This window comes from Antechinus flavipes, chromosome 2, assembly GCF_016432865.1.
Source record: "Antechinus flavipes isolate AdamAnt ecotype Samford, QLD, Australia chromosome 2, AdamAnt_v2, whole genome shotgun sequence".
Taxonomy (NCBI): Eukaryota; Metazoa; Chordata; class Mammalia; order Dasyuromorphia; family Dasyuridae; genus Antechinus; species Antechinus flavipes.
In genome coordinates this window covers 521,271,557-521,287,657 of record NC_067399.1, presented here as the reverse complement: position 1 = coordinate 521,287,657, position 16,101 = coordinate 521,271,557, and the positions used below count along the sequence as shown (strand labels likewise).

Sequence of the window (16,101 nt, the reverse complement as noted above, 5' to 3'; positions counted from 1 at the left end):
AAATATAATAATAATTCTGTTCTACTGATATAGACTTAAAATACTAAGTATTTAAGTCTTAAATAAAGAGGTATCAAACACAAAGCCCAAACCAGGTTAAAATACAATTGGGAAATATTTAACAAAATAAATAAAAACACAAAACATAAATAGCCTTATATTTCAAAATTAAGTTAATATGAGGCCTGCAGGGATCCTTGTACATTGTTATTTATGGTTTAATGGTTCCAGTTTCTGTTTGAGTTTTAACCAAATTTCTCTAATATCTAAGATTTTTTTCTTCTTGTTCTTCTTTAATTCTTTAATTCAAAACCTACCTCCTATCCACATAAAAAATAATCTTTTCAACATGCTCTTTTTTCATCCATTCTCCTACAAAAGTCAAGTTATACATTATTCATTTACTTTTCAATTGTCTTTTGGATTCTGAAAATCTTCCGGAATTTTTTTAGTTTTTGTTTGTTTCTTGTAGTGTAAGCTCATTTATTATTAGTTTTTCTTTTTCCTGGTAAAGTGCTTTAGCATACCGAAACATTACAATTGAGCAAGTTGCTCATGATTATTTCCCTTAAGAATTAAAATTTACTTAGTTGGCTCTTTCTCTTAAGAAATAACATGCAATTTCTAGTTTTACAGGAAATTTTGGACTAATTTCACTTACATTTCCTTCATTTATAAGCAAAAGCATTGACCTCAGATGATTCTAGCAATCTGTGAGTAACTTTTGATATGGAATAAACAACGTATTTAGTATTACATATATATGTATATACATATATACTTAATTTTGATATTATCAATATACATTTTTGATGATTGCAAAACATAAAATCATGTCTTATGGATTCCATCAAATAACCTTTTGATTTTTAATATGTTTGTGCCAGACAAGTTGGCGAATAGTTTTAGGTCACACTTTTTCAGAAACAACATTTTAAGCCATGGGTTTCCCAATGGACACATTCTTGGCTATATTCTTTCTGACATTTATGTGCTCCCTCTTGGCTGTATCACAAAAGATCTGGTTTTGATTATTATAATTTCCCCTGTGATACTCAGACTTATTTATCTATTGCATTAGATTTTTTTCCTGGAAAAAAAGATGGAAAGTTGAGGATAAATTATCTCCTACCTTAAAATCCATAATAATAGAATTTCAAATTTCTTTAGTTTAGAAAGAAATCAACAAAAATATATAGAATACTTTTAGATTTTCTGCCTGGTGCATCCTACTGCAAATTCTAGGAACTAATTATTCCTCATAGCAGCTTTTAAGTCCTTCTGGTAGGGCCAACTCAGTTTTAGAAACCAGAAGCAAAATATAAAAGTAGAAATTAATGAGGAGGCAAACTGAAAAAGAGTAGCAGGAAATCAGTTAGAGTAGGTCAAGGATTTTCATCCTTGGGTCCAAGAACTTGGTATTTTAAAAAATGTTCTTGATAACCATCTTTTAAAATAATTAATTTTCTTTTCATACTATATATCTTGCTTTTTTCATTTGAAAACATTAGTGTGAAAAGGGGTCCATGGGCTTCAATAGACTGCTATGGAGGTTCATAATATTAAAAAAAAAATTAGGGATTGATGGATCCATTCTCTTCTAAGAGTGAAAAAATAAAAACAAACAAACAAACAAAAAACCAGAATTTAGATTTCTCACAAATTATGAAAAGGTGAGAAGGGGGTGGGAGGGCAGCTAGGTGGTGCAGTGGATAGAGAGCACCAGCTCTGAAATCAGGAGGACTTGAGTTCAAATCTGGTCTCTGACACTTAAGCTTTCCTAGCTGTGTGACCCTGGGCAAGTCACTTAACCCCAATTGCCTCAACCAAAAATAAAAAATAAAAATATAGCAAAAGATAGATAATATCACATTTTAAAACTTAGTGAATATGATACTAATCCTGATGTATGTTCAGTGACCTCCATTTATATTTGAGTTTGACATCACCAGTTTAGATTTTCCCCTGGGTTTGGATCATCCCTTGGTTTAGACCATCCTCACAACAAAGAAGGCAACAGATACACTATGTAAAATGCCTTTATTATAATTGTCATTTAGGAATCTCTAATATTCAAACAAGTTATAATATTCAGCTTCTTTGGTTAATGATAAGTTCATCTTAATGTACCCTAATCTTGTCATGGAAAAATAAAGTATCATGATTATTTGGAAGCATATGGATATTTCATGTTATAAATCAATGGACTATGTTTTGCCAATATTTAAAGAAAAATTGTTTTTGAGTATACATATTTTAAAACAAAGTAAATTAGTCTTTTTTTAATTTCTTCTATTTCTCTATTTTATGCAATTAAGCATCTAGAAATAGAAAATTTCCTCTAATAACTGCTTTGGCTGCATTCCATAAATTTTGGTATGTTGTCTCATTATTGCCATTTTCAATTGTGTCTATGATTTGTTGTTTCACCCACTCATTCTTTAAAATTAGATTATTTCGTTTCCAATTAACTTTTGGTCTATTTTCCCCTGGTCTTTTATTGCATATGATTTTTATTGCATCATGATCTGAACTTTTAAATGAAGTGTTTTGTTTATTGCACTTTTTTCCATTTCACAAACTTTATTTTTCAATGAATTGGTTTCTTTTTCATATCTATTTTGTAAAGAGTTTTATGTTTTTTTCCATTTTATCAAATCTATTTTTAAGTAGGTTTCTTCAAATAATTTCTGTTTTTCCTTTTCCAAATTCTTTTGTAAAGTTGTCATTTCCTTTCCCCATTTTTCTTCTAACCCTCTTAAAAGAGGGTTTTTAAAAATTCTTCCAAGAGAGTCTTGTAAGATGGGGACCAACTCAAATCACCTTTGGAGGCTTCATATGGAGATGATTTGCCTTTAGGAGGCCTGTTTGAGGTCTGTTCTCTTTCTCCATAAAAACTATCTATGGTCAGTGTTTTTTGTTTGTTTTTGTTTTTGCTTTTTGCTCATTTTTTAAAGGTTGAGGTTTGCTTTTAGGGCAAAGGGAAGATTGTTCCAAGAGCTTCCTCTTCAGGTGACAGCCACTTTAGGTTGTCCTGGGGCCACTGCTGCTGACTGACTTATGCTGGGTAGGCATGGCCAGGTCCCATGTTTTTCTGGGGTTCAGAGACTCACTATTTGCCTTTTGCACTTATATTGAATGTCTCATAGCTAATTTGCTGATCCACTGGCTTCTAACTTGGACAGAGTAGCCTAAGTGCCTCCCAGTATAATCCTTGGTACACAAACACCATAACACCCTGGCTCCCTATGCTGCATCTGTGCCCCTGCCCAATTGAAATAGATTTTTCTGAAGTTCTTCCAAAGTATCTTCTATGGAAATTTGTTATGGTTCTATCATTCCAAAACCAGTGCAGAGGCTTTATGTGGTGTTAATCTGAGAGACATTAAGAGGAACTCGGAGATAGATGTGTCTACTCTCCACCATCTTGGCTCCACGTCTAAACCCTTTGTTTTTTTTGCTGTTTCTGGATTAAACCCTTCTTTAGCTGAAGTTGAATCCTTATTTAACTTTGAAAGAGTATCTTTGTTGAGACATCAAATTCTACATTAATGACTTTCCCTCTACCCTGTTTCTCCTGAAATTGGGCCGCCCAATATAGAGCATATGTATCTTCAATTCTTTCTATTATCCATTTCTGCTATAGATTCATTCCCTGGGATCAATCACCAATCTGCTACTCAGAACAAGACAAAATGAGAAAATTCTGATCTGCCCTTTAAAATTATCGTATAATCCTCATAAATGCCTATCTTAAGAAATACAGAGAAACAAAAAATAAATTCTAATAATTCTAGTATTGTCAGGGGAAGTAAAATGAATCTGGAGATAGAAATTAGAAGAGCTAATTTGGTTACTAATTCTGCTATTAGTCTTCTGTATATCTTTATGCAATATATTTGACTTCTCTCTTCAGTTTCATCTATAAAATGAGGGCTGTTCTGGTAAGTAAAATAAGAAAAATATGAATGTGTTTTGTTTGAAAAGCTAAATAGCATTATCATTTATTTCAAAATTTTGTGGATCTATGATTTAATCAATGTGGACTTTCATTTTATTATTGTAAATCATAACCTCTCTGAGCTTTCATAGGTTTATAAAATGATGCAGGCAAAAGAAAATCAGTAACCTAGCAACCCAAATTTCTGTTTATTTGAACAAAAGTCATTATAATCTTGTTTTGATATTTCTTCTCTGATTAAATATAAATCTGGTATTACAGGTATAAAACCTCCAAAAGGCATTTGGAATCAATGGAATCTTGGTACATTAGAAGAAATCACAATCCATGGTAACATAAAAAGGCTTGAACAAATTCACAAAGAAAGTTCTATAGAAACAGAAGCTACAATTAAACGTAAGTTAACATTCATAAAAATAGTGGGATAAAATTTGATGAGCAAACTCAAATGTTCACTAGATAGGAATTAATAATAACAAGTATCATATGACTTCAGAATAACAAGAAAAATAATTTAAAGTTTCAAAGTGATATCTTTTTTAAATTAATGTTCTTTACTCATTGTTTTACCTTCTATCTTTAAAAAAAAATTAACCTCTATCACCCATTTTATAATATTCAACTCCTCCCTTACTAGTCCTGACTATTAAGTTTGTGATGGGCTAATAAGACATCAAAAATACCTTCTACAACTTAAAGAAAACCTAAAAACATTTCTAAACTTTGGTTATACATACATACATACATACACACAAACACACAAACACACACACACACACAAACACACACACACTTTCATTTCAGAGACTTGATATTGATGGCATTATATCTTATAGTATTTAGAATTTTTTCAGAAGTTAACTATAATGTTTAATTTAATTTCATGTTTAATGTTCATTTGATACCAAATAAAATTGGGAAAGATTTCCAATTGAAAATCTAGGACTTGTGGAAGAGTTTTAAAATATAAAGTTTTTTTTTTTTTAATGAACATTATTATTCAAACAAAACATGAATTTTCTTTTCTATCAAGCATACTTTAAAAAATTTTTAGAAGAAATAAATACCTGGAAAAAATCATTTAGTGTCTTAATGACTTTGAAACAATAATAGTTCATAACAATTGATGATGAAATATGACTAAACTAACTCATCTGTAGATGAAATTACTTAAGACACTTCAGGAAATTCCCTCAATTTGAATAGTAATGAAACCACAAAATATTCTTGTGGAGACCTGAAAATAAATTCAATTGTATCTTCCTTATAAATTAATAACTTTCATTAATTTTATCTTTAAAGCTAAAATATTCCACTTTGTAGAGAATAATTTGTAATTCATTGACTATTATAGCTAGAAGATAGTTATTAAGCAATATTGTTTTCAATCAGCTAGAAAAAGTGTTTGTGGATAAGGAATCTGTTTATAAATAGGAAAAAGAGCTTATTATATAAAATAGTATACAATGTAACTAATTATGATTTAGGTAAACTTAATGTTTTTCTATAAACAGGACATTTTGATAGTTTGAATTTGGAATAAGAGGTCCTGTTTATGTCCCAAACTCAAACCAGTGTGAATCTGGGCATAGCACATAACCTCTGTGGACCTCAGTTCATTTGTCTATAAACTTAGTGGTTCAAAGTAGATGTCCTCTAAATTCCCTTCAGGCTCTAAATCTATTATCCTGCTATCATAATGGTTAAAGAACTAACTAGACTCTCAGTCAGGAAAAACCTGGATTCAACTTCTGCCTCTGACAAATATTGGTTAAACCCTAGACAAATCACTTAACCTCTCAATGTTTGGGGAAACTAAAACTTTTAAGTTACAAAGCAATTGCAATTTTATATTGATGGAGGGAGTTTCCTCACTGGGAGTTTCTTTATAGGAATTCTATAAGGCAATATTATCAGGTCCCTTCCACAAGGGAAAAAAAAATCATCGAAATGATTAACAGAAGAGGAAACCAAAACATAGTAAAGTGACTTGCCCAGAGTAACACAGCTAGGAAATGTCTAAGGCCACATTTGAACTCAGGAAGATGAATCTTCCCAGTTCAAAGACCTGTGCTCTATCTACTTTCAGTACATATAAGATGAATGAGTTTGAAGATGGAGATGAAAACTAAGGACAACAACAAAATTTTCTTTAAGATTTGTTTTGTGTTCTCTGTGTGTGTGTGGGGGGGGGTGTGTTGTTGTTGTTGTTTTGTCATATTAGAGAAAAGAAGAGGATCAAAAAAGAAAAATACAATTCCTTAAGGATGAACATTTGTAAAAAGAATTCTTGTTCAAGTAGGAGATTAGATAGTCCCTTCAGTCTCTTCATGTCTAACTTTGTGTTCCTATAAAAATTCTACCTGAAAAGGAAAGACTTACGTATTTCATTTTTACGGAGAGAATTAATCTTCTTTCACAGCATAGTACTGGAGAGAACTCTGGAATTGAAGTCTAGACATTTGAATTGTAGTCTTGGCTCTGCTGCAAACTATGAGCTTGAGCAAGTTACTATTTTTTGGATCTGAATATTATGTGTCAAATGGGGACATTGAACCAAAAGGATAAGTTCTCTCCCTGTCCTAAATTTCTAGGATTCTATAGTAATAACAACAGTGGCTTCAGGGTAAATAGTCTTGAAACCTAGTCAGTTCGATTCCCTTGCTTTCCCCTTATTACACACAAACACACACACACACACACACACACACACACACACACACACACATATACAAACTTTGTTATTCAGATATGTTATACATATTATGTAGCCCATCTGCTACACATTGCTGTGAGTTTCCATTCCCTTGCTATTAGATTAAAACATGATAGGCAAATTTGTAATAAAATAAATAAAAATACAGTAGAACATAGACAATGTTAATAAAAGATTTCCTACATCAATATACAGTTCTTAGGAATCTTCATATCCTGTTTTGATACCATTTCCTTTGATTACTTTAAAGATGCTTATCTCTACTTGTACATACCTTAGAAGTATTATTGAATGAATGTAACTTTAAAAAGCTGACTTTCAAAAAGAGGATTCTTGCTTAATTTTAAAACCTATCTTTGTATGACTGTTTTCATTTGAAAGATGCCAAAACTCAAGTGATAGAACAGAGGTTATAATATAGCATTTTAAAAATCATATCCAATTAGTTTTCTTAATGCCCTTCTCTCTGTCAATATCATTCAATGGTGGTTGTCTGGAAAGGTTCTTCCATTAGGAAGTCACTTTTTCTCCAGTTAAGTGTCCAATTTCAAAACATCATTCTTCCCTCAATGAAAATGAATTTATTATCTGCCCTCCTTTCCTAGAAATTGCTCTCATTTGTCATCACAAAATATCTAGTACTCAGTGAGATGTTCGTAGCTGATAAAATCTCCTCGATGTTATTTAAATTTTAACAGAGAATATTTTTTTAAAATATTTTTTAGTTATCCACTAATTCCTTACCTTTCCAACTTTTTTATCAATTAAAGCTTTTTCTTTTTCAAAACATATGCCTAGACAATTCTTCAACATTAACCTTTGCAAAACTTGTGTTCCAATTTTGCCTCCCTTCCCCCATGCCCTTCCCTACATGGCAAGCAGTCCAATATATGTTAAACATGGTAGAAATATATGTATGCATACATTATACAATTGTTGTGCTGTACAAGAAGAATAAAATCAAACCAGTAAAAAAAAAAAGCAAAATAAAATCAAGCAAGCAACAAAAAGAGTGAAAAAGCTATGTTGTGAACCACATTCAGTTCTCACAGTCCTCTCTCTGGGTGTAGATGGGTCTCTTCATGACTGAACAACTGGAACTGATTTGAATCATTTCATTGTTAAAAAAAGCCACATCCATCAGAATTAATCTTCATATAATCTTGTTGTGGTGATATATAATGATCTCCTGGTTCTGCTCATTTCACTTAGCATCAATTCATGTAAGTCTCTCCAGGCCTCTCTGAAATCATCCTGCTGGTCATTTCTTACAAAACAATAATATTCCATAACATTCATATACCACAATTTATTCAGCCATTCTCCAATTGATGGGCATCCGCTCAGTTTCCAGTTTCTTGCCACTACAAAGAGGGCTGCCACAAACATTTTTGCAATGTGGTGCTCTTTCCCTCCTTTAAGAACTCTTTGGGATATAAGCACAGTAGAAACACTGCTGGGTCAAAGGATACGCATAGTTTGATAACTTTTTGAATATAGTTCCAAATTGCTCTCCAGAATGGTTGGATCCATCCACAACTCCATCAACAATGTATCAGCATTTCAGTTTTCCCACATCCCCTTCAACATTTGTCATTATCTTTTCCTGTCATTTTAGCAAATCTGAAAGTTGTATAGTAGTATCTCAGAGATGTCTTAATTTGCATTTCTCTGATCAAAAGTGATTTGGAGCACCTTTTTATATGACTACAAATAGTTTCAATTTCTTCATCTGAAAATATACTTTGACCATTTACCAATTGGAGAATGGCTTGAATTCTGTAAATTTGAGTCAATTCTCTACATATTTTAGAAATTAGGCCTTTATCAAAATCTTTGAATATAAAAATGCTTTCCCAGTTTATTGCTTCCCTTCTAATCTTGTCTTCTAAGAGAGACTATTTTTTTTTGTTTGTGTTTGCTTTTGCTGAGGCAATTGGGGTTAAGTGACTTGCCCAGGGTCACCCACCTAGGAGTGTTAAGTGTCTGAAGCTAGATTTGAACTCAGATCCTCCAGATTACAGGGCTGGTACTCTTCACACTGCACCACCTAGCTGCCTCATATAGATACTATTCAAGGAGAACCTTCATATATGAAGATTTGGGTGGTAGGGTGGTGGTAGAGAAGTATATTCTCCAAGATGATGACTTATTGGTGCCTTCTCATATTGTGCAAGAATGTACCTTGTCCTTTCAAGCAACCAGATAGCAGAGTGAGTGGAATGTTGGGCCTGAAATCAGGTAGAAATAAGTTTAAGTGCAGCTTCAGACATTTTCTAGACATATGACTGCGGATACTATCACCTACTTTGTAAGATTGTCATGAGGATCAATTGAGACTTTTTTGTAAAGCTCTAGCACAGTTAATGGCACATAGTAGGAACTATATAAATCTATTCCCTTCTCTATCACAAATTGCCCACAGGATGTCCACCTGCTTGGAACCTTCCTCCACATCTCTGAACATTGTATGGATAGCAGTGAAGTGCACAGACTATCCGTTGCTTTAGCTTTCACTATATTACCAGACCAGCTCCTTTTTCCAATTGAATTATATGAATAAACAGTAGAATGAACATTTTCTAGGACTGTATTAGAATTTCTTCATCCAGAATATGTTCTTAACTCACAAGAATCTATGGATAGATTGCATAAACTTTAATGGGAGAAAAATTTACACCTCTATTTTCAGTAAAATTTAGTTTTCTTTGTAATTTGGTATATTTTATTTTATAATTTTTAAAAACACTATTCTGAAAAGGAATCTATAAACTTCACCAGACTGCCAGAAGGGTCCATGGACCAAAAAGAGTAACGAGCCCCTGCTCTAGATCGCTAAAAACATAATTTTTTTCTTGCTGTCTGCAATGTCATCAACTAACTACAGATTTTCTCTAGAATTAAGAGAACTTATTGTTTTTTATTTTAATGAAAGAGACAGTGGATAGTTAAAATCTGATTTCTAAACAAAAAAGCAAAATATCTCCCTTTTTAGGATTGGAATGTAAGCAGTTATAGAATTTCAGTATCTGGAATGCCTCAGGATTTACAAGCCAGCTTCCCATTATTAAATTATTTACAAGACTGAACTTCTTAATGCTCATTTCTTTTTTGTAGTCTATTACCACATTAAGACTTTTAACATCAGTGTGAAGATAGTGTTTTACAAAGAATAATTTTCTTAATTTTCCCCAGTTTTTAGCTTTTAGCTCTATCAGCAAGAGAATTTTGGCTAAAACCATTTATAAAAAAAATTTATTCCAGATACTTTTGTTACATTTTAAACCATAAGTCAAATAGTTGTGTTTTCAGCAAACTCAGTTGTCAAGTACTTAAGGAGAATGTATATGCAGTTGTTATTAAGGAATGCAGAAGGTAAAGAAAAACCTTTAATAAAGTAATATAATAAAATATATAAGAAATGAATTGTTCCAAGATATACTCAAGTTGAATTAATTTTCACTCATCAAGGTTTGTCAGTTGACATCGTTCAGGGATATTTCAAACTAGTGGCAAAAATGGCAAAAATACTAGATGTTATGGATTTTTAAAAAAAAATTTGGCTTCTGTTCCCTGTCTAAGCAGCTTCTTTTCTTTCTCCACAAGGTCTCCCACATTTCGGTAAATCTATTACCCCATCAATATAGGCATTTCCTCCAGTTACACCAATCACAATATCATGTCTGCTTATCATGTATAACTATTGTGTATGTCTTTCTATAAATTCATCATTGGTGGTCCACCTAGGGTGCTTAAAGGGTTCCTCATGTTCTCTTCATATTGGGGGGAATACCAGTAGACCACACAAGCTGTCACTGTCCCTCAAATTCGCTACATAATCAGCTTATCTTCTTTTTTCACATTCTTTTTGATAATATCCTTCACATTATTTCTAATAAATAACTTGTTCATAATATGTTGTATAGACACTGTATGTGTCTCTGTTGCTCTCTGAGTAATTCCCTATTCATATAGATAATTATAGTAGACTATAAGCTTAATGAGCTCAGGAGATATCTCTTACATGAAAATTGCTTTCCCTTACTGTCTAACACAGAATTCTACATATGTGTGTTAACTGAATATTTCAACAATATACGTTTTTTCATCTACTTTACTCTCTAGTGTGGATATTTAAATTGATTTCTTGATTACTTGGATCACACTAAGGAAACTTAGTTGTATTTATGGGATGATTCACATTGAATAGTTGTTTTTTTAATAAAGATTTATGGGAAAACATGCCCTTATAAATGGCATATTGAACATAACTTCCACTGGAAATCCTTTTATTTGAACTTTATATAAAGTATCTTCTACTCTAGGGGAAAAAAAATCATTAGTGGACAATTTTTGACTTCCCTATTTAACACTTCTCTTTGGTTGGATAGTTAGCAAATCATTGAACAGAATTTTCTTTGTAGCTATCATATCTTATATAATTTTGTTATATATGTAAAGGACATTTCATTTGTGGAAAGTCATCTAGATTACATTGTGTTTTCTTTACTCAAGTTCTATATTTAAATCAGCAAGCAAAAAAATATATATCCTCCTCACCAAAAGATTGATATGAACCTTTAAAATATGGACTCCTTCAGAAAAATCTACAAGAGTTTGCCTTTCTACTTTATATGTTTTCATTAAAAATTCCTTTAATGAAGGCATAGATAATTTTTATAAACCTATTTTGTAGAGAAGAAAGTAGAGTTGTGAATTGAAAATTTACTTATTTCACTTTTTCAATAGTATTACAATTTGTGATTTTTGTGATTCTTTGGGAGTTTGCTCCTCTTTCAAATTACTCAAGGACTAATACCTACTTTCAAATTTTCAATTTCAACTAATAACACACACACACACACACACACACACACACACACACACACACACATACACATATATATAAAATGTAAAGTATGGGCTAGCTCCCTGGAAGCCTCAAGAACAGCTGGCGTCAGGATAAGTAAAAGTTCTTGGTCTTTAGGGGGAGAAGTGAAGGAGACAGACAAATTGCCACAGGCTTGCCACCAACCTTTTTCTTCCTCATCCTGCTGAAAATTAAGTCTGGCTTGTCTCCCTCCACCCTCTAATCCTTTATCTGTATACAACAAACATAGAGCCAGCACAGAATAGTGAGAAGGGCCATTTTTCCAAACATATGCCAATAGAATCATTGTCTAATAGGTAATTAGCCTTAAATGCTCCGTTGTCTGATTCAAGCACATCTTTTAAGAGTTTCAGCCCTTTACACACACACACACACACACATACACACACATGTTTATATTCAAACACACACTACATATATATATATGTGTGTGTGTATACACACACACACACACACACACACACACACAAAGAGAATATACACATTTTGGACTAACTTCTTTCCAATTTCATTTTTCTTAAATACCATTTCTACTTCTTCATATAATATTTTGAATACAGAGATGGTTAAAGTCATAAAATCATAGATTTAAAGTTGAAAGGGACCTTAGAGGCAATAGCATCCAACTCCTTTATTTTGTAGATGAGGAAATAAAGACAAGGTGACCTTGAATCCCATGAATCTTGTTTTCCTTAGGTGAACAACAGAACTAATTCCATTAATTTGTTTATCATCCCTTTAAGGAGACTTTTGAGCTACTATGATAGTATCAATTGAGTAATTACCTATAGACCTGGTCATACATAATTATAAATGCTTCATGGTTTAAACCAGGTCAAATGACACAAGAGATTTAAAATCAGAACATTATTCATTTTATTTCCCAGAATATGTGTATGAAGTGAGATAGACAATTTAGGTGTGCAAGCATCATTTTATACATGAGCCCCAGAAAATACAATGGACCTGCTTAAAATACATAAAGTATATTTCAATATGACAAAATATAAAATAGACCATCTAATAATTTATTATCAGTTTCTAAATAAAATATCCAGTTATTTTTACTCATAGCCAATTAAAACTGAAATTGTATATCATAAAATTATAACCTATAATGATAATAATTGGAATGGAAGACTTGTCACTGAAATTTTTTTCTATTCATAGGTACTTATCTATGCTTATGTCTACCTTGATGATAATTAACCAATAATAGGAGTTAATATTTCAAATAGAGAAAAGTTAGAGAAGATTCTGAGTCTTCCTTCTATTTTCACATGACAAGTATCGCCTTTTCCTCAATAACCTAGTAAAGATAATGTTCCTGTTTTTTTGTCTAATCCTAAATTTTATTCTGTTAGTGGGAATTTCAGGCCAAGTATGAATCATGCAATGTTAGAACTAGAAAGGGCATTGGAGATCATATAGCCTAAATCCTTTCATTTTAAAGATTTAAAAACTGAGCCTTACAAACATTAAGTGAGTTACTTAAAATTACATAGATAGATACTGGCTATGGAATTCTCTCTTGACTCTTTAAGTTCAATGTCATTTTAAGTACACCAAGCAGAAGGTTATCTCTTGGGGCAATCATTGTTCAAGTGGAATTTTATGATGTTCCTAATATCATTTAGCTGGCCACACTTTCCCACTTATGTTAATCTTGCTCTGGGCACTACCTCCATAATGAATCTGAAAACTCTATATGAAACACTAATAGTCCTGCTTTATAGGAAAAGATCATTTATTTCTATGGGCCACATCTAAGTCTTTTTTGGAAACTGAAGACACGTAATATTGTTGTTATTTTGGTTATGTCTTTATTTTTAAAATAGGTTACTCTTTTCATTCTCAAAGTTTGAATCAATGATTATTTCTAAAATCTAACTTTTTTATCTGCTGTGATTTCAACTGAACTATCCAACTTCTTTGGCAAGAGTATGTGGCAAAATATTTTTCACATTTTTGTCTTGTTCCCTGTGAGACATCCATTGTAGGAATTGCTGCAGGCTGTCATTTTTGTCTGCCATCCAGTGTTTGCTGGCATGAGTGTTGTGTACTAGACTTAGTGTCTGGTCATAGGGGGGAAAAACATGCAGCTGAGCCAGACCATTTTGTTATTCCTTTAGAATTAAAAGCATATGAAACAGATGCAACTTAATAAGTTTTTTTTATAAATAACATAAACTTAAATAACTTAAAACAATAACGTTCAAATACAACTTAAGATAAAGTTTAATGCTGGTAACAACAGAAAAAGCATGAGTATCGGTGGGAAGAACAATATTCAAAAAGCCATATGCCCTAACAGGAATTATACAAAAGATAGATTATGTTACATAAAAAACCTAATGATGTCTGAATTTTAATTTTTTGAGTTTATAATATGCTACTTTGTAGAAAGTGAGATGAAGTACATTGGTATTATTACTGTTATGGTTTTATATACAAGATTGTGAAACAACCTCTAAGAAATACCCTTTTAAATTGAGCAGCATTACTGTTTGTATTCATACTTATGAGTGTTTTTTCCCCTATTAGTACAATCTATTTTTCAAACTAGGTTTTTGATTCACTACTGCAATTTTAAGAGCATTGTTTTGTTTTGTTTTTTTTCTGGGTAGAATATATGGGATTTCAAATTTCTTTACTGGAAAACATCTCAAACCTTGCTCAACTTCCACAGGTAGCATTGACTTGATGATCTGACATATCATTCCAGCAGCCTCTAAGTCCAACATATTTTACATAACACCCTCTGCTTTTCTTAATTATTATAGCAGCCATTTTAATAAGCAGATAGAGATTTTTTAAATAATATTCATCAGACAATCAAGTCGCAACTTACTCTTAAGGGTAAATTAACTTAAGAAAGAAATGTTACTCTTACTAACATCATGATTGTACAACTTCGTTTAAAATTTTTTACAACTTTTAGTTACTAAATCTGATTTTGTGTATAATTTCAAATCTTTCTTTTAATGCAGTCTCTTAAAATAAACATAAACGTGCAAGTCCAGCTTGTTCAGTTTTTGTTTTTGTATTTTTCAGTAGTTTTCCAGCCTTTCTTAGTTACTTTTTACAAGTCTACTTAAAGAAATCCTCCTGCTGGAACTGGTTCCTTATGTCCTATATAGGGTTAGGTGATTGCTATAGGAAGAAAATGGGCTGTCTTCTGTTCTTTTTTCGTCTTTTTGCCCTTTACAGGGGACCCTTTCTGATTTATTGCAACAAACATTTCTCTTCCACTGTTTGTCCATTTTGCTGAAGCATATGTGTTGTAATGGTTTTCTTGAATGAACTCTTTGAAGTTGCAATCTTCATTGCAGACTTTCTGTTTAAAAAAGAAAAGTACAATAAGTGCTTTATATGATGAGAAGAGGCACGGGTAGGAAACATCAGGTAGAATGAAAATGCATAAAAATTCAACCTTGAAGGTAGAGTTCTTGTCTGATCTGCAAAATGGTGGTGACTTCCAAGTAAATCAGCTGGTGAAAGAAGCACTTTTTAACTGAGATGACCAGGTTGAAAATTTTGCTTTTTAATCTGTGCAGCAGACTTTTGATTTTATGTTTATTTAAAGAAGTCAACATTCAGTGATCTGTATCTATTGAGAACATCTAGCAATAGTTCCATGGTAAGGCAAATTTTTCTGTCTTATTTGTCATAAGAAATAAGACCATTCCTGTAATCTGTCCAGGGAAATAGTTCACAGATTGCCTCCAAGCTCATCTCTATAGGAAAGATTCTCATTTGTTATATTCTATAGCAGAAAAGTGTTTGGTGTGACTTGCTTAATGTTTCAAACACATCATCTGGGAGAGCACAGAATATGGGAGAGCTGGGAGTCCAATTAAGGACTTCAGACTCTAAAGTTGGTCCTCTTGTCGCTGAGCCATACAGCCTTTCTAAAGTTCTCATAGAGCCTTTCTATAAGCCTTTGAGTTCATTTCTTTAGTTCACGGCTAATAAATTATTGCTAAGAAATGAACTCAGAGATTTAGAGCTGGGAGTGACCTTAAAGGTCAAATGGTCTGCTCCTCCCAAATTTTACAGCTGAAGACACTGTTTAAGTGTCTACTCAAGGTCACCAAGACCAAAAATAATTGAGCTGAGATTCAAACCAAAATTCTCAAACTCCAAATTCAGTGCTCTTTGTGTAATTCTATTTTTAAAATTTCTTCATGAGGATTATTAATAAAAAACAAGCAGAAGTCAAATTTTACTATATGTAGCAAAAGTGGGATTTTGGTTTGGTTTTTGTTTGTTTTTATCAGTGGCTGATATATATAAGGTTTTTCTTTGTTTTCTTGCAAATGCATTGTACTTTTAAATTTTTTAATATATGGAATAATGCAATCTTTTCCAACAAAGTGTAGTTCAAAAAAAAAAAAAAAACGATGATTTCACATGAAACTGCAAATCTGCTATTCACAAATTTCTATTCCTTTTATATATACAATAAGATTATCATGTAAATTCCTTTTTGAAATGGCTACTATTAGATACTAAATAGGTAGATATATATAC

The 16,101-nt window shown here is 32.1% G+C and overlaps 2 protein-coding genes across 4 annotated transcripts in view; one reads left to right on the top strand and one right to left on the bottom strand.

Moving 5' to 3' along the window:
• The window catches only part of FAM227B (family with sequence similarity 227 member B), a 315,782-nt gene that overhangs the window by 52,993 nt on the left and 246,688 nt on the right, over nucleotides 1-16,101 (top strand). The window contains exon 9 of the mRNA XM_051980612.1: nucleotides 4,223-4,357. Coding sequence (XP_051836572.1) covers nucleotides 4,223-4,357 — 135 coding nt within the window. The remainder of the gene's footprint in view (nucleotides 1-4,222; nucleotides 4,358-16,101) is intronic.
• Nucleotides 13,789-16,101, bottom strand: part of FGF7 (fibroblast growth factor 7) — an 84,382-nt gene continuing 82,069 nt past the window's right edge. For all 3 annotated transcript variants that reach the window (XM_051980615.1, XM_051980613.1, XM_051980616.1), the window contains exon 4: nucleotides 13,789-14,905. In XM_051980615.1, the coding sequence (XP_051836575.1) occupies nucleotides 14,711-14,905 (195 nt within the window). In that variant the 3' untranslated portion in view covers nucleotides 13,789-14,710. The remainder of the gene's footprint in view (nucleotides 14,906-16,101) is intronic.